Source organism: Plecotus auritus (assembly GCF_963455305.1).
Source record: "Plecotus auritus genome assembly, chromosome: X".
In the NCBI taxonomy this organism is placed as follows: Eukaryota; Metazoa; Chordata; class Mammalia; order Chiroptera; family Vespertilionidae; genus Plecotus; species Plecotus auritus.
This window is the reverse complement of record NC_137784.1, coordinates 91,047,855-91,071,506: the sequence shown is the minus strand read 5'-3', so window position 1 is coordinate 91,071,506 and position 23,652 is coordinate 91,047,855. Positions and strand designations below refer to the sequence as shown.

The following is a 23,652-nucleotide window of genomic DNA, read 5'->3' as shown; positions in this document are numbered from 1 at the left end:
ATTACACATCTGTTGTAATTATTATTGTTTGACTTATGTGAGAACATTAGTTGGCCTTTGAAATCTTTTTGTTGTTTAGTATGGAGTTAATTGTCTAAATCATTTTGGCTTGTAATAATGCTGGTCAACTTTAGCTGTAGCCTACAACCACTTGGAGAAGGGAGCCAGTATGACTTGATGGAAATAAATCAGACTTTACAGACTTTGATAATGATAAGGATGGGAGTCTCTATATAGCTGAAATATTTTAATTCCAGTTATTGTATTTGAATACCTCAAAGGCACAGAAAATTACTTCAGGTAAATAGCAGCGAATTTAAGAAGCTATGTATGATAAGCTTTCTTAGTGAGCGTATTGGTGAAAAGGACCTGGGGTCTTGGCCCAAATCTAACTCAGTATACCACCCTTGGCAAGTTTTCTCCTCTGTAAATTGTAAGGGTTGGACAGGGTGATTTTGAGAACCAGTCCTCAAAAGTTTATGGTTCTCAGCCCTAGCCAGTTTGGTTCAGTGGACAGAGCATCAGCCTGCAGACTGAAGGACCCCGCCCCCCCCGGGTTTGATTCCAGTCAAGGTTGCAGGTTCAATCCCTGGCCCTGGTTGGGCACATGTGGGAGGCAACCAATTGATGTCTCGCTTACATCAATGTTTCTCTGTCTCTCCCTTTTCCTTCCACTCTCCCTAAAAATCAATGGAAAAAATATCCTCGGGTGAGGATCCTATATAATAAAAGCCTAATGTGCTAAGTGTCCGACTGTTTGTTCGACCAGTCGCTATGATGTTCACTGACCACCAGGGGGCAGATGCTCTGACCGGTAGGTTAGCTTACTGCTGGGGTCCTGCTGATGGGGACTGGGCAAGATGGGCCGGACATGCCCTGGAGCCCTCCCATGGTCCTTCCTCGGCTGGCCAATCTCCCCAGGAACCTCCCCGGCCTCTAAAATATTTTTTCTAATTAATTTCCTTTCAATGTGCATGAATCCATGCACCAGGCCTCTAGTTTAAAAAATAAATAAAAATAAAAAGTTATGGTTCTTTTCCTAGGCCTCAGTTTCTGGTGTGAACATGAATGAGTCCTACTAGAATGGGGTGCAACAGTTGTTAGAAATACAATCATGTAGTCATCTGGATAATTTTTAAAAGTCTGTAAGGATATATTAATATGAATGCATTCTGTTTTGTATTTTAACAACATATCTCATTTAAAAACTAAGACTCTGCCCAAAACTTGGTTGAGAATCCCATCATCCTAGCACTTCACCTGCTTTCATTTTTTTCTAGTTCCTTTCAGTCCTTGTTTCTCAACTAATATGGATTTTGCAGAGTCATAGAAATGTCCACTGTTGCTTTTAAATAAATTACCCACCTAAGACTTTGTAAACCTATGTGGAGGAATGAAGTCAGAACCTGACTAAATTTACATGAAGAATCCTATAGGTTTGTTTTTTGAGAGAGTAGGTGTGATCTAGGGGTGCTCATGTATTGAGCAAAGCTGTTAATTCTACTTCCTTGACCTTCTGTTACTCCTCCATCATTCATTTTAAGCAAAAATAAAATGAGGGTCCACTATTTTGTCTAAATCACTAATGATCCTCAAATCATTGTATCATGATATCCCACCAAGAAGGTACAAATTTGGGTAGACTATGGAATTCCTGAATGAGAAGGAAAATCAAGAAAGCACAAACATTTTGTTTTATAGCTTTGAAAATAATACATTTAAATTAGAGTAAAAATAGTAAGGAAACTAAGGACTTCAGACAATTAAATATAAGATATGTAGGGGTAGCAAGATAACTCACACATAATGGGTTCTTCGTTTGAGACCTTCACCATATAGTGAAAGTTCAGTTACAGGGTCCTTTAATTTTCCTTTGATAGCAAAGTTGTAATATACATATTATCTCCAATTTTGGATGGACTCATTCCTGAAAACCAGTGGCTCATCATAAATTAGATTAGATTTCTTTAATCAGATCAGGAAGGTAAAGTATGGGTTTTTAATACTTAGTACCAAGTTCAGTGCAGGGTCGTTTTAAAATGATATGTGTTCATTCCCTAACTGGTTTGGCTCAGTGGATGGAGCGTCGGCCTGCGGACTGAAGGTTCCCAGGTTCGATTCTGATCGGGGGCATGTGCCTTGGTTGCAGGCACATCCCCAGTGGGGGGTGTGCAGGAGGCAGCTGATCGATGTTTCTTTCTCATCGATGTTTCTAACTCTCTATCCCTCTCCCTTCCTCTCTCTGAAAAATCAATAAAATATGAAAAGAATAAAAATAAAATGATATGTATTCGTGGGAAAATGCAGATGGATATATTTGCTAAATCTCCTAAGGTAATTTTTGAAAATATTTTTAACTCTATTGACGGTCCTTCACATTTGTAAAGTCACTTTCACTATTGTCCCCACGCCATGAAATATCATTAGACTGTGTGACTTGAAGCTAGGCTCTGTGTTTCTCTGCCCAACCCTCTCTGACTTGCCATGTTACCAAGGGTAAATGAATTAGCTGCTCTGAGCTTCAGTTACCCTTCTGGGAAGCAAGGATATTAATACTTCACAGAGGTTTTTAGGCATGCTTCATATTGGGCACAAGCTTTGAGGTCATTGGAGGAAAGGTGTTTGCATGATGGCAGAGCAGGCTTATTATAGGGTCCTGAGCAGGTGTTGACTTTTAATGAGCTTTGCTCTCTTACAGTGTCCTTTGCTTCATTGCCTTATTGGCTATAATTGATTGTACCATCATTTGTATTATTGACCCTCTTGGCTCTTAAAATAATGAATTAAACATTTTCATTCTATGTGGTAAGTTGAAGTTCTAGTAGGAGGACTGTAGCATCTCACAGGATGATGAAAATAACTTAAAAAAGACACATTAGTTGAAATGTGCCATACACTTTAGTGAGTTCTTCAAAGCTCTTCCAGAAGATTAAAAAGAGTGAAGCAGATTTCTGTTTGTGTGTGTATGTGTGTGTGTGTGTGTGTGTGTGTGTGTGTGTTTTAAAGGAGAAAGGAGAAAGTTTTGAGTAATATTTGCTTGTGACACATACTGATGATAGCCAGTAACTGAAACCCAGCCATTGTAGTGTTTTATACACAGCTGGTTTTTATTAATGATGGAATATTTATGCTTGCTGTACAATTCATGGCTCATTTCCATGTGTATGTCAGGACTTAAATACCCCCAAAAGCAACATTAAGATAGCATTAAATATAAATGTGGCCAAACTGGAAAGGGTCTCTCTTATTCTTATTGGTGTTGCTTCAGATAAAAATAACTACCCCCAACTTTAGGCACTGATGCCAATCTCTTTTTTTCCCTTTATATAACCCATAGCAAACTCTATATTTTTATCCTTTTGATATGGACAAATGATCTCCCCTCCTTTCATAATGCAGATGAAACTGATGTATGTGTTTTTTAAGAGCATATTTTCCTTGCACATGCTTCTCATTATCCTAGAGGCCTGGACTCAATCAGTAAAGGAGCAGAGAAACCACATAATTGAAAGGAGAATGACGGTGGTGCATACTTGGAATATTTGTGGGAAGGGGATTGCTGACATCAGAAAATTTAGTGGCCCGAGTGTTAACAGCATTGAAGAGAAATAAGCTTTCTGTGTTTCTGTGCATTGAGAATTATTTTTGAGGGGATAAAAATATGGGCCAGGTTTGACATCCTTTTATGAAGTTGCCCTGGAATCTTTGATGAAGATTATAGAATAGTTCAATTAAAACCTTCCCCATTAGGAAGCTAATTAGTATATTACCTAATCATTTGGGTTGTTTTCAAGGGGCATAGATTTTCATTGAATTAATGACATTTTTTCATATGATAGGAAACAAAGATAAAAATCACAGATGGGGAAAATTATTTAGATTGCCTATATTGAAGAAATCTAATTTTCTCCTCATTACATTTAGGTTTTCAGTTCAGATTCTTGTTTCACTCTGTTTATATACAGTGATCACATTTTAGTTTAGTAGCCAGTTTTACTTTCTGGATCATGGGATGTAAACCAATGCTTATTAAATTGAGTTTCCCGTATGAATTGGAATAATATGACAAATGACAAGAAAACCATTTTATTAAGTTAACATTTGTTTTTTTCTTCTATAATTAGTTTCTCTTCTCTCTCTCTCTCTCTCTCTCTCTCTCTCTCTCTCTCTCTCTCTCTCTGTGTGTGTGTGTATGTGTTTGGGAGAGGCAAATTGTTTTTTTTAAAGAAAACAATTTTTGGTGCTAAGAAAATTTTGATGACCCCCTCTACCCCCAAGAACATTCTGTCTGCCTCAGGCTCTCAGTTAGGCTTCCATTAGGGCAATGTGATGATTTTTCTGACCTGGTACTTTTTGTGACTAGGCTAGCAGTTCTCCCTTGGCAGCCTGAAGGACAGTGTTTATGATGGGAACTAGAGTTCTGGATTCCTAGCACGTTCTTTCTTCTGTACTCCACCTTTTTAAAGAGAATGAATACTTGATCCTGAGGTTTCAGGGCCATTTGAAATAGAATAAGTGCTCAGTAGCTAAATATGTATTGTGTGTCTGTGTGGCACTCCTTTCCCCCCTAACTAGCAAGGGAAAGTCATTACAAGGTTGGGCAAAAGTAGGTTTACAGTTTGAATGGAAAGTAATACAATCATCTACTAGTATATACACTGAGTGGCCAGATTATTATGATCTCTGAACGCATAATAATCTGGCCACTCAGTGTATATCCTATATAGTAAAAGGCTAATATGCAAATTGTCCCCTTGACCAGGAGTTCGACCAGCAGGCACGCCGGCCAACCGCCCATGTTCCCTCCCCCTAGCCAGGCTGGCTGGACCCCCCGCCACCCATGCACGAATTCATGCACCAGGCCTCTAATATATATACACTGAGTGGCCAGATTATTATGTGTTCAGAGATCATAATAATCTGGCCACTCAGTGTATATAAAAGGCTAATTGCAAAGTGTCCCCTCAGGAGTTTGACCAGGAGACTGGGAGTTCAATCATTCACTATGATGTGCACTGACCAACAGGGGGTGGTGCGGAACAAAGGAAGGCCCCGGCCGGCAGCCAGCAGCCAGGGAAGGCCCTGATAGGCCCTGATGGCTGTGCAGGCCTAGGGACCCTACCCATGTACAAATTTTGTGCACTGGGCCTCTAGTTACTAAATAATAATACAAGAATAAACTGATTCACATGCTCACAACTGTAAACCTACTTTTTCACCACACTGTATTCCCTGATGCTATACCTGCAGCATATGCCTGCCCTAGAGTTTGTTTTTTTTTTAATATATTTTATTGATTTTTTACAGAGAGGAAGGAAGAGAGATAGAGAGTTAGAAACATCGATGAGAGAGAAACATCGATCAGCTGCCTCCTGCACAACCCCCACTGGGGATGTGCCCACAGCCAAGGTACATGCCCTTGACTGGAATCGAACCTGGGACCCTTCAGTCCGCAGGCTGACCCTCTATCCACTGAGCCAAGCCGGTTAGGGCTGCCCTAGAGTTTTGAAGGGTGGGCAAGTTGGCTGGGTTATGTGATTTGTAGTTTAACTGATTTCACCCTACTTCCTGGGAAGGCAGGGATGAGATTTAGTTTCGAAATGGCAACTCAGTCAGAACAGGTTCTTGGGACTTGCAAGTCAGCATGAGGAGGAGGGGCTGACTCTGGGGAGTGACTCAGGCCCTTTGGTATGAAGATATCAAACGCTGGCTCCTGTTCATGCACCTGCTGGATGCCACACTTGTAGTCAGCACCTGAGCCCTACTCAGACACAAGTCAGATGAGGCTCCCTTCCAAAGGGGTACAGCAAAACAGGGAGCTCCTAATTATGTTAGTGGAGCACCACTGCACATTATATTTAGCCGTTCCAGTATTGGTAAGGGGAAACGTCTTAGATATTTTCTTGTAGGTGCAGTGCACTAGCTTGCTCAAGATGCTGTTGGAGCCCTGGGGAATCTGCTTTCCTAATGAATTTCTCTTGTGAACTGTCCTCTTAAAAACTGAAGAGTCAGTTCTGTAAGGGTTTGTGTCTAGTAACCCAGCACAGGGCAGGAAGTCACAGGACCTGGATTCTTATCCTGGTCCAACCAGTGGGCCACAGTGAAACCTTGGTCAAATTAGTTGTCATTAGCTATCTGTCCTGGACCTAAGCTTCTGCAGTTGTAAAATAGAATTAATCACATCTGCCTTTATTTCCTCACAGAGCTGCTGAGAAGGACAAATAAGATAACAGAAGTGAAAGAGCTTTTGTCTCCTTAGAAGAAAGGCTGAGAAACTAAAGGTAATAATATTACTGTTACTGCTAGTATATCTTTCATTCCTTTTCTTTTTTTTTTTATTGTCTCTAGCAAAGTCTTTGGGAAGTTGTTATTTACTCTCTATGCAATTATTAAGCATAATTTATGTACCAATTAAAGTTTTAGGTGTTAGGAATAACACAGAAGAAAAGCTTGCACTCAGCCCGTGCCCTCTAAGATCTTGCAGTCTAACAACTTCCATTTCTGGCTCAACATATTAAGGGATTTCTGTGTGGGTACTTAGAAGCGTAAAGGACAAGAATGAACTTTTTTTTTCCTCTCTGCATTGTAACTGGGGACTTCCATTCCTGGAGCAGTGTATTCCAAGGTCTAGATTGAAGGTGTAAGGGGAAGGAGGGGGAGCCATAAGTAAATAAAGGAATTTCTCTCGCATGCTCACATTTGCCAAGTACCTGACCCTTGCTCACTTTTTTCAGGGACCCAACCTAGTTTCGTTTTTGATTCTAGTCTGCTCCTACTCTATATGTTCCAGCCCACTCTTTGACCTTAGCTGTTATCCATATGCTAATGAATCCCAAAGATATATCTCAACTTATCTTTGACTCCTCCCTTTCCAACTTCTCCATAAGCAAGTCAGTTATCAGATTACATGTCTCCTACTCAGCTCATACTAGTAGGTCTGTTCCTCTGTGAAGCTTTACTCAGGTGGCTCAGAAGTTTTTGCAGAGTCCTCTGTGTTGCCAGAGTTAACTGCTTATATCCCTGATTTCCTGTTGGATTGTGCCCCACTGCTTGATTGGGAGCTCCTTGAGGACTGGACTCTGTTTTCTCTCTCTCTCTCTCTCTCTCTCTCTCTCTCTCTCTCTCTCTCTCTCTCTCTCTCTCTCTCAATTCACCCTAGGACAGCCGTGGGCACACTACGGCCCCGCGCTCCGGATCCGGCCCGTTTGGCTATTCTATCTGGCCCGCAGAGCCAAAAGAGCGGAGGGTTCTCTTGCTCTCCCCTCCGCTCCTTTACTTTGAATTTATATTAGTTCACACAAACACTCCATCCATGCTTTTGTTCCGGCCCTCCTGTCCAGTTTAAGAACCCATTGTGGCCCTCGAGTCAAAAAGTTTGCCCACCCCTGCCCTAGGACCTTTGCAGTTTCTGGCTATAGTTAAGTGCTTAATACATGTTTGTGGAAAATATGGTATGATAACTGTTCTAATAGAGATGTATACAAAGTCCAATAGAAACTGTGAGGAGAGAGAATTAATTTTCCATATTGAGCAGAGTTGGGGGCAAGGGGAAAATGGAAAAAGATTAGGGGAAAACCTCCAAGGAGAAGGTGGAAAGTACTGTTCTCTTCTGAGAATTCTCACTAAGCAGCCCAGGAAAGATGCCTGTTGTGTCTGCTCTTGCTAAGGCATCTCTGGCCTGTTTCCTCCCCTGCCTTAGGACTGAATGACTTTTATGGTCGAGTTTGCAAATAAACCTCTGTCTATAACACCTTGGCCATTAAAGACAGATACCACTTAGCCATATAATATTAAACATGGCTGACCTTAAATGTGCCACCTTAACTGTGGCTGAAAATAGAGTTGCACAGGTACATTGGTTATATATGCTTAGTTCTATATAGCACAATACCCTGTCAAATATATTGAATATTGATATTGGAAAACTAACCAATTTAATTCTGAGAATTTAGCATGTGGGGTCACTAGAACTGAATGTCTTCAAGCTGACTGTCAGATCTTTCCAAGGGCAAAAAATGAAACATGATATAAGCCATTACAGGCCATGAATCTATTCTCATCCACCTGATACTTTTACTAATGAGCTTCTTGACTGGGTGGCAATTTGGGACAAGTGCATGCAAGCTGGATTCACAAGGGAGTCCACATTCCACTCTGCCATTTTGAAAGTCACTGGGATACTACACTGCTTCTCTTGGCTTCATTCCCTCCCAGGAGTCCTGTTCTGCCCTGATGGAGAAATGGGAGCAGGATAACTTTTCGTTAAATGAAGGAGAGATTTCATGGGACTTTGATGTTTTGCTAGTTTTATTTTTTTAGTGGTTTGTCTAAAAACATTCATGCTCCTTGACCATTAATTTTACTTTTGGGATTCTATCATTAGGAAACAATCCAAAATATTGAAAAAGGCCAAATCAAAAGATGTTTTTATAACATTATTTAGACTAGAACAAAATTGAAAGCAATTTAAATGTCCGAATAATTGGAAAATGGGTAAGTGAATCTTGATACACTCATTTAATGGACTATTACACAGTCATTGCAGTATTTGTTATGAAGTCTATGCTTCAACATGGAGAAAGTGCTTTTGATAAAGTGAAATGTAGGATCCAAAGTTACATGTACATTCATATTTCATTGCTTTGCAAAAACACAAGTATACAAAGAAAAAACTAAAGGAAATATTCTATAATATTAACAATGTTTCGGTTGGTTTGCTAGGATTATGATTGATTTTTTTCTGTTATAAATATTTGCATGTTGTGCTTATATTACTTGTAAAATAAGTAAAAATAAAAGTGAGTAGTATGCCATTGAAGATAGGATATTGGTAAAGTAGATAGCTTCTGGGTATATTTTTAACCTTTTCTCAGTTTATACTCAATATGATTTTATGGACTGCTTATATTCTTTCTGAGGCAAGAAGAAATAGGATGTGATGGTGTGATCTATTTATTCCTCCCTTGGAATGAGTATGTGTGGAGCAAAGTGGAGGAGTGGTGGCAACAGTATTTTTCTTGTTACCCAGTATTTCACTGCTCATGTACATTTTAGGGTTAATCACTTTTGTTGTCTGTTAACATGTTCTACTTAATTGATTTATAGTACAGAAAAGTAAAACTGGGACCAAATTGACCACACCTTTGGGTTGCCATCTCAGAAACAGATAACTGATACTGATCCTCAGTAAGATTTGGAAATGCCAAGGTCTTACTGTGGTTCTTAAAATAAATTTCCAACCTAATCTAGATTGAGGTAGAGCTAGGAGCAAAGAAGTGGGGCTGACTCAAAGCCTTTTCTTAAGCTAGTGCTAGACTTAAGTAACAGTAAGTACCAAGTCATTATGATGTTGACAAGACCTACAACAGGGGCCTGGAAATATTGATCAGTGGAGGTTCCTTCTATTCCCCAACCTATCTCCATATCTTGGCCTACAGAGGAGCTATTGTGTAAGGTCCTTCCACATACTTCTAACTAAACACATACCTCTCACCTGTTTGGATCTCCCCATTATCATTTTACTTGTAATGGAATTGAAAAATTGGTGGTAGCATTAAGCCCCATTCATAGTCTTTTAAAACTAGAGTCAATTCAATTTAATAAATATTTATTAAGCATCTTCTATGTATAAACTAATATGCTAGATAATATATTTTAGTGGAAGGACTGTTCCCTTTGGAGTAATAAAACCTGCATTCTGGCCCTGACCCAGACCCCTTTTAAGCTCTGGCCTCTTCATCTATAAAAAAGGAGGGTTGGACCACTGGATGGTCTCCCAAAAGTCTTTCTTCCAACATTCACTGATTTAAGGACCTCTGCATACAAACTGAGTTGCAAATAAAGATTTTACAAAATCAACCTTACTTTATAAAATTGTAGAGCCTTCTAGAAAAAAAAAAAGCCAGTTTGAAATAATAATATTAATAGCTATCTTTTACTGAGTCTTTACTATGTACCAGGATCTGTGTTTATACTTTACATGGATTACCTCCCTTCAGCTTTATGAAACCCTATGAGGCATGAGCACCATTATTCCTATTTTGCAAATGATGAAATTTGAGACTTGGGGAGGTCAAGAGACATGTATGAGGTAAGTTAGTAAACCATAGATCCAGAATTTGAACTTGGATAGAGTAACTCTAGGCTCTGGCTCTTAACCATGGTGTTTATACTGCCTGCCCATTACCCATAGAAAGTTTAGGGCTAACCTGCAAAGGGACCATTGTTTCTTACCTCCCAGAGGAAGTGAATTAGTATCCTGAGTTGCAAGATTATTGGGAAAGGTGTTCCCTAGGACACTTCAGGCCACAATATGGACCAATCTGAGAGGACATGAGAGAATTCAGTGGGCCATTTTGCCTCTCTTTGTGTGGGATGGTGTGTGTGTGTGTGTGTGTGTGTGTGTTATGCACAAATATGTGCATGCAGATACAGGGAAAACTTTGAACTGGCTTATTTCCAGAGAACTGGAGGTAAAATTGTATGAACAAGTTGACCAAGATTTAGCAGAAAAACAGGTTTCCTAGACTTAGATTCTTCATCATGGTTGGTGGAGTGAGGGGTGGGGGTAGAATAGGAGGAGATAGAAGGGACAAAGAGAAGATCTTATAGGCATATTTCAAAATTTATTTGAAGGGGGAGAATTTGGCCACCTTGTCATGTTGATTTTCTGGGACTTGGGTTGGGAAACATCTGGGCTCTCACTAATGTATTTTGGCTCAGTCTCCCAGGTATACTGGGAGAGGCCAACGACTGCAGATGGAGTAAGAATTTAGCTTGGCCTTGCTGACCTGTTATTACTACAGAAGAGTTGAATATATAGATTCAAATTGCATTTTTAAAGAGAGAACCACAGATATCCTTTCTTCCCCTATCAGATATCCTCAGGGACAGTCTGCTTGTCCAGGAGAAACAAGGTTATTTTATTGATTGAAGATGATGTCAGACCCCTGACAGTTGGGGTGATTAAATCTGTGGGAAGATTAAAGGTTTCAGAGTTCATACTATTTTAGTTCTTGCACACGAGACAAGAATATTTTCTTTTCCTTTCTCTAATAAATAAATGGAGTAGTGTTTTCATTTTTATGTGACTCTTAATATGTAGATGAACATAAGTTTTTTAAGAAGCAATCAGCAAGCTGGAGAGAAATCAGCAAAGCTTTTTTCTTAGGCTAAGTTCTTTTCCTCTTCTAAACAGAAACAAAAAAGGCCAGGCGGTGGGGTAATGGGGAGGGACAGTCTGTGTCCGGTTGACTTAAAATGATTTGAGTTTTGAAAAGGATATGTAAGAGAGAGGACAAAATTAAGGAAAGAGAGTAAGACTTTGGACAAGTAAAATTTTTATGGTGAGGAGCTGGGCATTAGAAGCAAGCCAGTCAAGATTGGCATGAAGAATCTAAGTAGTACTGGCAAAGAATTGTATGGTGGTTTCTCTCCAGGGGTCCAAGTTTAGAAGCCTGGGGCTGTTTTCTGCGTGCTTCAGTTTTTAAAAAGACAACTTTTTTTGTTGTTGTTCAGAATTGGACAACAGAAGCACAGTGGTTATTTACCATAGCTCTGTTAATAGTCCAGCTTTGATTCCAATTAGAAGTTGTTCCTCTCTTTGAAATTAGGGGAGACACCCCAAAATAATTACCTTGCAGATGGGAGATGCTTTTGCTTTTGCTTATGATTACACATTGGGCCAAAACAAGATGGAAAGGCAAATTTCCATGTTTTCTCACTCTATATCTGTTCATTTTATTTTTGGCAACATTGCAAGGAAATAATGTTAAATTAATCACTGTGCAGTTTTGTGGATTTTTAAAAAACTCCAGTGTTTTGGACATGCTCCCGAAATGCAGAGATGCTTGTGTGCTTCTTTTGCATTGCCTTGCTCCACAAATGGTGTCTCTGGTGCAGATTAAAGCCTTTCCTTTAAGTGATATGAGTGAGTCATGCCTAAGGCAGGACAGAAAATAAGAATGTGGATCATCTGCATGCCACCTAAACACAAACTCTTCAGATTGATAACCATTTTGGTTGGACCTGCAGGGCCTTTTCTGAGGGTCAAAGCAGTAATTAGAAATGAGGACTATCTCAAACCCATATCTGGTGGGTGTTTGCAGTTAGTCTTGATTGTGTGAGTCTAGCCTTTCCTTTTTAGAGACACCGGGGCTGTGGAAGTGCTGAGAAAGCAAGTGGAGGCATCTTCTTGAGGGAGAGGGGTTGCTGCTATGCACTGAGAAGGGCAGTTGCCTTTGCTGCTCCAGGAAGCATGGATGGGGCATCGATCAGATTGTAAGCTCTGTGAGGGCAGGAAAAATATGTTGTGTGTCTGTTGTATTCCTCTAGCATTAGGCTGGAAAGTATCTGGAATAGCCAGTATGCAATAAATACTTAATGACTTGGGTAAAAAAGAGTTTGGGATTGCTTTTGCCCAGCTGAGGCTGTAGCAGTTGAATTTTTGACCAAAAACCTGCCCTCTGATGACCGCCTTTTCCTCTGGGATGCAGGGCCTCACTCAACTGTCCTGCTACTGATAGCAATTTAAAGGAAACACCCTAAAGGTGACTGTGGTTATGGCTTCTGCCATCACCCATCATTCCAACTCAGAATTGAAGCAGCGGCTTTTGGGGCTGTGAGGCTAGAGCAGAGCAATCTCCCAGTCTCAGACCTGGACATTTCCATGTCCTGGAGACTGGCCGATCTGAACATACTGCTGGATAGTGACATTTCTTTTTGTCTTGGTGGAAATGGATTCTGCCACTCATATAAAAGGCAAGCACATAGGAGGATAAGTCATTCCCTTGGAAGGACTGGTTTGGTTAACAGTTGGCCATTGGTGGCAAAATAGAAACGACGTTTTTATTTCTCCTCCCTCCCCCTCCTGAACATTTCAGAGTGACCACTGGTTGGACTCTTGGCGGCGCTTAACCTGAACCTGAGTGTTAGGGGAGAGGGAATCTGCCGTTGCGGTTTCTGGAGCTGCTCATAAGCAAGAATTCCCTATCCTGATCAAGGCTTTAAGCCTAAAAGAAAGCAGAAATAGGTATGGATCACCAATGTGTGTGTGTGCCTGTGTGTGTGCGAGCCTGTGTGTGTGCAGGATGGGGTGGGTGTGGAATGGGAGGGGGTGGTATACTTACTCTTCAGGGTCTGGGGTAGCTCAATGTCTGGATTTCATTGCCTTGCAAGAGGGGTTTATAAATGATTTTCCTGTGACCATACATACTCCTGTTTCCATTTTTTGAGAAAGGAAAAGTAGTTTTGTAGTCATTTTTCCAGACACTAAAAGAGATTTATATGTTATATTTCTCAGCCTATCAGAAAATCCCAATCTGACAGTTTAAATACAGGACCCCCAGTGGGTCACTGGGAGGGAGGGAGGGAGGCAAAGGGAACTTGAGGGCAGTTTGCTCAGCCCCTTGGTGTGCTCTTCCCCCAAAATACGATTAATGAGATTTAAAAAGGGCCTTTGGAAGGTTAGCTACTCTGTACAATAATTGGAAACCAGGTAGCATAATGATGCAAGAAGTGTGAGAGGAGAGAAGATGACTGTACTTTATCTACCATACACGTCTTTCACGCCCTGTAAGGCTAAAGGAAAGGGGGTCATGTTTTCAGAGGCTATTTAATATAGAAATCAGGTCCTTGTAACCAGGATTCCAGAGTTCTCATCTAGGAACCCAAGGGTGGATTAAGTTGACCTTTATTGTAACTTTTTGTGTGACATCATGTCCATTATCCAACACTACTTAAGATCCTTAGAGTGAAAGTTTCATTATTGAGCATTAGTATTAAATTATAGTACATAACATGAGGCAGAGTCTGTCCAAAGATTTTTTGAGCCTGTAACGAGTTTGTATGTATTACTTACTATACTATGCAGAGAGAGAGACAATGTAAGAGGTCACCTATATTATTTTTTAGGTGGGGGAATAGAAGGTAAGAAAAGAGGAATCCGTTGTTTAGATTACCCTGTAAAACCATGGCATGCTTAGAATTTGAATCTTGAGTTGTCTTACTACTGATGTCTGTTTCACTCAATCCATATTACTTCTTTAAGAAGAATTAGTTGGGGAGGGGGTGTATTATAATTATACCCTTTCCAGGAGGATGACCTTTTAAATTTTCAATTTCTAAATGCTGTCAGAGGCCCTCTTAAATGAAAGAGGGTTTTCCTTTAAGCTCCTCCTACCCAGCAACAACAACAACAAAATATCAAAGACAATTCCTGGATGGCTGAAAGAAAAACTTATCAATAACAATGATTCCAAGCCCTTCTCTTACTAAGCCAGGGAGCATCCAAAATGGACAATACAAAAAAGGATTCCTTTAAAAAAAAATACGTTTCGGAGTTTTATGAGATCACAGAAAATGATATCCATCGAGCAGGGATCATTTCTATCTGGTGCAAGCCAAGCTCTCATCACCTTTTATGTATTTACTTATTATTTGGCATTTTATAACTCCCTTCACATGCTGAACTGCTTTACAGATCCTGTCTACGGGACAACTTCTCTCCACTGTCCTGCCCCCACTGCCACAACTGTATTTTTCATTGAAATAGAATATAGAGAGACGAACCTTGTAAGTAAGGTCCTAGGAAAATTGTCCTCTCTGATCACCCTACTTGACTGCTCCAGATTTGTCCTATTCTCTTCAGAGTTAAGTTAAAATTAAATATTTAACCCATGCTAAAAGTGAAAGAGGAAACAGAGAGCTCTTATGCCTCCAAGTTCCTCATCATATCAAGGCTAGAGTCAGGAGTCACCAACAATTAATCTATTAATTCTTGATTGAATTCTCTACTTTGTATCTGCAATGGAATCCGCACCCCCCAATACCCATTTTTCCCCTTTAGAGGAATGATTTATCCATCAATTGGGTGTTAAGCTTCCTGTTTCCCCTTCCTAGGTCAAGGGCAGCCCAGGTGCCCAATTTCTCTCTCTCTTCACAAGGCACCACCAGCAATAGAGATGAGAAATTCTGAAGAACAGCCAAGTGGAGGAACCACAGTGTTGCAGCGTCTGCTACAAGAGCAGCTTCGCTATGGCAATCCTAATGAGAATCGCAACCTGCTTGCCATACACCAGCAAGCCACAGGGACTGTCCCTCCTTTCCCCAGTGGCAGTGGAAACCCAGGTCCTCAGAATGATGTGTTGAGTCCCCAAGACCATCACCAACAGCTTGTGGCACATGCTGCTAGACAAGAACCCCAAGGGCAGGAAATTCAGTCAGAAAATATCATCATGGAGAAGCAACTTTCCCCTCGAATGCAGAATAATGAAGAACTCCCAACCTATGAAGAAGCCAAGGTCCAGTCCCAGTACTTTCGGGGCCAACAGCATGCCAGTGTTGGAGCTGCCTTCTATGTCACTGGAGTCACCAACCAGAAGATGAGGACGGAGGGACGTCCATCAGTTCAGCGTCTCAATCCTGGGAAGATGCACCAGGATGAAGGACTCAGAGACCTTAAGCAAGGACATGTCCGCTCTTTGAGTGAACGACTAATGCAGATGTCACTGGCCACCAGTGGAGTTAAGGCCCATCCGCCTGTTACCAGCGCTCCACTCTCTCCACCACAACCCAATGACCTCTACAAGAATCCCACAAGTTCCAGTGAATTCTACAAGGCTCAAGGGCCTCCCGGCCAGCATAGCCTGAAGGGCATGGAACACCGAGGCCCCCCACCAGAGTATCCCTTCAAGGGCATGCCACCCCAGTCTGTAGTGTGCAAGCCCCAAGAGCCAGGGCACTTCTATAGTGAGCATCGTCTGAACCAGCCAGGGAGAACAGAGGGGCAACTGATGAGGTATCAGCATCCCCCTGAGTATGGAGCAGCCAGGTAAGAGAGTTCCCTTTCTATGATTTTCTGACCTCCTCCCCCAACCAGCTTCTGCTGTGTGTTAGGAATCTTAAGGGAAGGAATGGGCCTGTCTTTGGTATAACAGACTCTGCAATGAATGACTGGCTCCTGACTTAGTAACTGTCAACCTGAATTTCTAGCCATAATTAGTACTGTATTAATATTCCCTAAACTCTATAGGTTGAATATGGCCTCAACTGCCTAGTGGATGAACGGGAGCACAAATCTTGATTTCAGCAGTTATTTGCTGTCCTGTGTTCTAGGATATTGAAAGAAGTGTCAGTGTTCATCTTATGAGTTTTAAGCCCTTCCTTTAGAAGCAGAAGAAAATTATCTTGGACTTAAATTAGTCTGGAATATCCTATCACTTCTACTTATCCCCCTCTGCAAAACTCTCATCATATATTTTTGTGAACACATCTTTTGGAGGAATTATTGTGATTCTTTTGGACACTAAACAAACACCAAAATGTTATTGTGGGGGAACATGCAGGTTCAGAATATAACTTGTCTTGTATATCCTTTCAGTTTATGAAATCTGGATTGCTTCATCTTTCTTCTGTAGGGACTTTGTTAGTTACCTGTTGTGTTTTTAAGCATGTAATTTAAATTCACATCATATTATATAGAAGCTTTGGTCATACGCTAAAATGTAGAAGGCAAAATACACCCATGACTTCTCTACCATTTGTCCTTAGTTCAGGAGTACTGTTTTATATATTCAGTTCTTCCTAAATACTCAGGTGGGCAAAGATAGGTTTATAGTTGTGAGTACACGAAACACATAGTTTATTCTTTTATTATTATTTATTAATAATTCTATTATTTATTTGTATTATAACTGTAAACCTACTTTTGCCCACCCATATATACTTCTGATTTATTCAAGGGTCCATTGTATCTACCAGATGTTATGATTCCATTATGCAGTTCATTGTTTCTATTATTGCTATTGGGATGATGTCTCTGATTAGTAGATTTCAGTATATGGGCAACAATGATGGAAGTTACACGGTATTCCTGCCCCGTTACCCTGGGTAATTATGGGTGGCCATGAGATTTGAAGTGCCTGGACCTTGGGTGGTCTTTTCCTTAGGAGGCCCTCAGACTAGGTTTGTGAATCTCTTTGATGTCTAACTCTTTGCCTCCTGTCTCCTTCTTACTGCTTTGGGAAAAAGCCTCTTGGCTTAAAGTTCTTCATTGGGCGACTGTGGAGACAAGGCAGTCAAGGGGTGGAGTTAGAGGTGAGGTGAGAGAATGCACCTGGCATTTCCTGATATTTCATTATTTTCCCCTTCCAGGTTCATTTTTTAGCCAGAGACAATTCACTTTGGGCTCCACCCCTAACTTTGCCAGTTTAGGATTTTTTTTTCCCTTAACACTTCCGTGCAGCTTTCAGAGGGCAGGAGCCTAAGTTCTGATAAGTGGCTTGGAACAGGAAATGGGGTAACGGACAGGGCCCTTCCGGTTTAAATGAGATCAAGAACCCAATTCCCATCTGTCCAATGAAGCGGAAGACCCAGGGAGGGGTTGGTCTGTTGGACTGCTTAGCTTAGTGGAAACCCATCCAAGCCAGCAAAATGTCAATGAAGCCAGGGTTTTTGTTTTGTTCTGCCCATTAGTATGGAAAGAGTCTGTGGGACTCCCTACCGTATGTGGATGGGCTGACGTTGGTTGCCTTGTGGGAGGGTAGTGTGTTGGCTGGGGTGTGGAGCAGAATCCAAAGCCCCACTCAGCACATGGCCCGCCTCCCCAGGAAAGCTATTTTCAGAACTCATTCACCAGTATTGTTCGTGATCTGAAATGGCTCCCACAGTGTTTGAAGCTAGTTGGAAAAGTCCTTTGATCTGCCTAAATAAATAACAAGGAACCCAAAGAGGGATTTTTGTTCTTCCCATACTGATTAAACCACCAGAAAAATTTAGCTGCATCTGTTTTACAGGAAGATACTTGTATTTTCTCCTCCCTCCTACATTATCTGTGATTCTATCTTCCTGTCACCAAAAGCAGTAGAGCTCATGCTGCTTACCCTCTCTTGAGCAGCATTTTAATAGACAGGTTTGCTCTAACATTTTTTCTTTTTTTCTATGGGAGAGGAACAGGGTGCTTGATATGCTCGATGAATAACAAAACTTAAAAGATGTTCTGTGTGAAGTTTGGGTCTGCATCAGAAAAATTCAGGCAATAAAATGTTTGCAGGGCATGGGACTGAGGACAAATTGCTGGCAGGGGGAGGTAGTTGAATTGCTTTCCTGAAGTATACACTTTCAAGTGGTGACACATTTGTCCTCCTTATTTGCTTTAACAGTTTGTGAATACCTTTCCAAGGAACTGCTGTTAGCACCAAACAATTATAAGACTAAATTCCTAGTTCTTAATCCACAAATTACAGATAGGGATGCAAAGCAAGCTCTTTGAACAAATTGCTGTTCAAAAAACCTTTGTTTGCCTTTCAAGGTGCAGTGAAATGCTAAAGATTTGCTGTTAAAATGAACAAAATGTTATAAACAATCTTTTTATTACTTCATCTTCCCTATGCCCTCCTCCCCACTTAAAAAAATAAATATCCTGAATGCTCAGAACTCCAGATGGGAAACAAAGCCAGGACATGTGAAGAATCAAAAATTCTCTGAATCTTTTGTCTTTTTAAGTGCTGAGCCTTTTCTGCATTTGGTGTTTATACATTTATCAACTGTTTTTAAAAATTAAATCTTCTCTGTAAAGCAGCCACCTCCTTTCAATTTTTGAAATTGTGCCCAGATCTGAGGTTTCTTCAAATCCTTGTTTAGTGGAATCTAAGGGTGACCTAACTCTGTAGTTCAGAGCAGAGCTGGTTGTGCAAGAGAAACAAGAATTTGCAGCTCAGTCCAGGATTCACAGCTTCACTACCACGGAGCCTGGGAAAGGCACTGTTTCTGTGGGGAGAATAAATTGGGTTCAGGCTGTTGGTGGCACCTGCTCTGGTGAGAGTGTAAGTGTGGGCTTGCACAAGTGTGGACCAGGAGTGTGCACTATGTGTGTGTGGAGTATGTGGCTGGGGAGGGTAGGGGCTTCCAGTCAGTGAGGTAGCAGGGTGGAAGGTGGTATGTCAACTCAACGGACCGGTTTTTGCTTTTCTTTTGTGTCTTTGCAAAGCTGTCTGTCTCTGGGAGGGAGTTCTCTCTGCTTGGGGGGATGCTGCTTTTGGCCATTGGCCTCTGTCCTGCATATATGTCCTTTCCCCTTTTCCACAGAGCACTAGGGAACCAGATTGTCTTAGGAAGGGGCAGAATGAAGGGAGGGAAGGGGCAGGGATGCAGGTCAGGGCTTCCATGGGATCATGTGATTCTATTGTCTGCTGGCAGCTTATTCCTGGTTAATATGTCAGTGGGGAGTGATTCATGCTGCTGTGCTGGGGAGAGTGCCGCTCACCCAACTGCCACCTTTATTATTGCTATTATGCGTATTATTTAGTCTCGAGTGTGCTTTTGCTTCCCCTGACATCCCCCAGCTTTCCCCTATCCCTGTCATTTCTCAGTCCCTTCCTCTCAGTGGAAACTTCACAAGAGTGTTAATACTGCCTTGATTTTTTTGTGGTGGGTGGATGCTGGAGCCCAGATGTAGTTCGTTGGCTAGAGGGCTTTCTCTCTCTTTGCAACTGCCCAAGCCTTGCTTCATGTTTGCAAATCTGCCAGGGATGGACTGCCTTGGTTTTTCCAACATCACAGTGCACTGAAATCTGCTTCCTATTCCAGCCTGGAGAACCTGAGGGGCAATTGCCTTATCTCCTAACAGTGCCCAGAGTCATGATGGCCAGGGCCACTACAGTTCTGGGCTTATTTGACTCTGGTGACCGCTCTTCACAGATCTTGTGGTCTTCTCCTTCCCGAGGTCCCCAGGAGACCATGAGCTGTTCAGGGCAAGGAAGGGCCTTTCAGCCTCCAGACAGGAGGGAGACCAGTGGCCACTCTGGTTGAAGGAGAGGCCTGGGTTGCTGATGGAACCCAGGGGAGCTGGGAGGAGGAAGCCCAGTTTAGAATGGGCATTCAGTCTTTAAAAGAGAACACATCCCAGGCCTTGGGTTTCCAAATCCTGACAATGAGGATGGAGGTTAATATGCTTGTTTTTCCCTTAAATTTTGAGAGATGGATTGGAGAACATGAAATATAAGCCCCTCTTTTCTACCCAGGATATCCAATAGCCCCAACAAATTCCAGGACATTAAATTTATATGTAAATTTAAGATTATCATATATGTGTGTGTGTGTGTATATATATATATATATATATATATATATATATATATATATATACACACACACACACACACATATATATATATATCACATTATCATATACATATACACATATACACATATGCACATATATATTTGTAAACAGCTCCCAGGCCTTTGATTGGGGGAGTGCTTTGAGCTCATGGAAAGAAAGGTTATGTGAAGGTAGTAACTTCCCATTTGTAATCAGGAGAACCATGTAAATTCTTCTATCCACAAATAGTTCTCATGCCCGCTTCAATATTTAGTAATTATTTATAGTGACATATGTATGAAGTTGGAAGAATATGGGTACACCAGAGGCTTCGATGGGGCCGAGAGACAGAAACTAGGGCTGGAGTAGGTTTGAGGGCTCTGGTGAACATCCAGGTAATTGGGTGTCCATGAGCAAGTGGTAGGAATGATTTTGTAGCAGTAAAAATCCCTAATACTGAGGATCTCTTGTCGGGTTATGTAAATGAACAATAATGATAACTGGAGTGTGTGTGGGAGAGATGTGCTTTAGCATCTGGAATACCAGTTAAAAGTTAATTGCTCCTGGTGATTTGTCTCAGTTCCACCATGAATTGCTTGCAATTCAGTGCAAAGATTAAATGAATATCCGATAAGTAAAATCACTAACAGGATCAACCTATCTTTCTGGGAGGTAGATAAGAGACTCTTGTAATTCCTATTGAGAAACCAAGATGGTGGCATAAGGTATACACCTGTACATGCTGCCTCTCACAACCACACCAAAACTACAACTAAAAGACAAAACGTCTATCACCCAGAACCACGGGAAAGCTGGCTGAGTAGAAGTTCTACAACTAGAAGGAAAGAGAAAAGAGCATTGAGACATGCACAAGTGCGGAAAAGCTGAGGTACGCAGGCGCATGAATCGGGCTGACGGTTGGCGACTGGGTGCGCTGTTTCTTTCAACCCGAAGGGAGACACAGCTCCCCATTACTCTGAACTCCAGTATCCGGTGAGACTCTGGGGACCCAGACCCCTACAGGGAGAAGCTGGACTGTCTGCCATCGGGTCAGAAAGCGAGGGTGGCTTTCTTGCAGAGCTGCGCACAGGAATCATTGTTTACTGCACTGGGGCGTGGGACACGGGGGACTTGGAAATGCGGAGACCCAGAGACAACTGACTGGAACCATAGCTGTTTGCCATGCCCTAGTGACTCCCTGAGACCCCGCCCCGCCCAATTTACAAACCCACCCAAACTGTACGCAGCAGCTTTTACATATAAATGGCCTGCCATATCACAGCTTAACCTAACAAACTGCAGCTCTGGTCAGTCCAGGATAAATCTGTAGACCTCGCTGTAGCTCCTGCTGGGTGGCCTCAGACAGTAGCTGACCTGCATGCCATTGGAGATCCAGAAGCCAGTGTACCTAGTGGTCAGTGTGAGAAGACACCAGATTTCAACTTCTCACATCCATAAGTGACACATTCAAGAGGCAGACTCAGTGAGCACCAAAGCCTCACTGAAACAAGTCCTGCTCCATAAGGGTGTCTCCAGCATAGCAGTTCTTCCATTATAGACACAGCGGGTCCTCACAGCCAATTGGCCTGGAGGTAAATTCCTCCCAGTGATACCAATAGCAATCAAGGCTTAACGACAACAAGACTGTGCACTCAGCCTACAAAGGGGTGCACCAAGAGTATCCACCTCAGGTGATTAGGGTGGCTGAACCACTGGGCCCTATACATCACCTACCACACAAAGACACTCCATCAACACAGGGAAGCAGCCAGAATGTGGAGACAAAGAAACATGTCAAAATGAAAGAAATGGAGGAAAGCAAACTACTGGACATACAGTTCAAAACCACATTTATAAGGTTACTCAAGAATCTGCTAAAAACCTCTGAGGAACTTGGTGAGACCTTTAAATATCTTAATGAGAATGCCAAAAAAATGGAAAAGGACCAGTCAGAAATTAAGCATACACTGTCTGAAATAAAGAATATACAGAAATTCAACAGTAGATCAAAGGACCCCAAGAATCAAACCAAAGATTTGAAACATGAGGAAAAAAAAAACACCCAACCAGAAAAACAAAAAGAAAAAAGAATCCAAAAATATGAAGATAGTGTAAGGAGCCTCTGGGAGAACTTTAAGGGTACCAACATCTGAATTATAGGGGTGCCAGAAGAAGAGAGAGAGCAAAATATTGAAAACCTATTAGAAGAAATAATGACAGAAAACTTTCACTACCTGGTGAAAGAAATAGACTTACAAGTTCAGGAAGCACATAGAACCCCAAACAAGAGGAATCCAAAGAGGACCACACCAAGACACATCATAATTAAAATGCCAAGGGCAAAAGACAAAGAGAGAATCTTGAAAGCAGCAAGAGAAAAACAGTTAGTTACCTACAAGGGAGTACCCATACGACTGTCATCTGATTTCTCAACAGAAACTATGCAGGCCAGAAGGGAGTGGCAAGAAATATTCAAAGTGATGAACAGCAAGAACCTACAACCAAGATTACTCTACCCAGCAAAGCTATCATTCAGAATTGAAGGACAGATAAAGAGCTTAACAGACAAGAAAAAGCTAAAGGAGTTCAGCACTACCAAACCAGGATTATATGAAATGCTGAAGGGTATTCTTTAAGAAGAGGAAGAAGAAAAAGGTAAAGACAAAAATTATGAACAACAAAATGACAACAAATACATACTTATCAACAAGTGAATCTAAAAATCAAGTGAATAAAAAATCTGATAAACAGAATAAACTGATGAATATAATAGAATCAGGGGCATAGAAAGGGAGTGGACTGACAATTCTCGGGGAAAGGAGGTGTGAGGGGTATGGGAAGAGACTGGACAAAAATCTTACACCTATGGATGAAGACAGTGGCGGGGGGTAAGGGCATGGGGTGGAGTGGGAAATCAGGTGGAGGGGAGCTATGGGGGAAAAAAAGGAACATATGTAATAATCTGAACAATAAAGATTTATTAAAAAAATGAGAAGAGTCCAGTATTTTTGTAATTAAGTTGCAACTTCAGGAAGCAAACAGGCTCTTGCAGATAAAGTAATTTGAGCGATGTTATATAGCTAGTAAGCAGTAGAAAAGGTCTCTCAACTCTGTTGGGATCCAAATCCCATGCTCTTAGCCATCTGTCTTCCCTGAATTAAGAAATATAAATTGTAGGGTAAGTATCCACAGGATGTGGGAGTATATGAGGTGCATTGGGCATGGACTTGGGGTGGGGTGTATAAGCTTTTTTTGTGTATATTGATAGATGTTCTTCCTTGTGGTGATGATGGTGGAAGTGATCCATTCACATATTCTGATTGTTTCTCTTAATGGACAGTAGTCCAGTTTTAGGTATAAAAATGAGAGAACCACATTAAACAATGTACCAAAGTTCTCTTCCTGGAACTTTCTGGAATCAATAGGCTATGAATCTGAACATCAGCATGAGGAAATCAATATACCATGGTAGCGGATAGAGCCTGGAAATGGGAATTGGGAAACAAGGGTTCTACCCTGGCACCCCCATAACTCACTCTGTAATATCTGGCATA

General features: G+C 41.4%; 1 protein-coding gene across 3 annotated transcripts in view; it reads left to right on the top strand.

The window, feature by feature from the left end:
* The window catches only part of AMOT (angiomotin), a 67,172-nt gene that overhangs the window by 3,444 nt on the left and 40,076 nt on the right, over positions 1–23,652 (top strand). Inside the window, exons 2-4 of one of the 3 annotated variants that reach the window (XM_080653717.1) lie at positions 6,204–6,281; positions 12,882–13,030; positions 14,899–15,829. In XM_080653717.1, the coding sequence (XP_080509843.1) occupies positions 14,961–15,829 (869 nt within the window). In that variant the 5' untranslated portion in view covers positions 6,204–6,281; positions 12,882–13,030; positions 14,899–14,960. Of the gene's footprint in view, positions 1–6,203; positions 6,282–12,881; positions 13,031–14,898; positions 15,830–22,716; positions 22,754–23,652 lie in introns of those variants that run through there. The other 2 variants (XM_080653718.1, XM_080653719.1) reach the window with 2 other exon arrangements.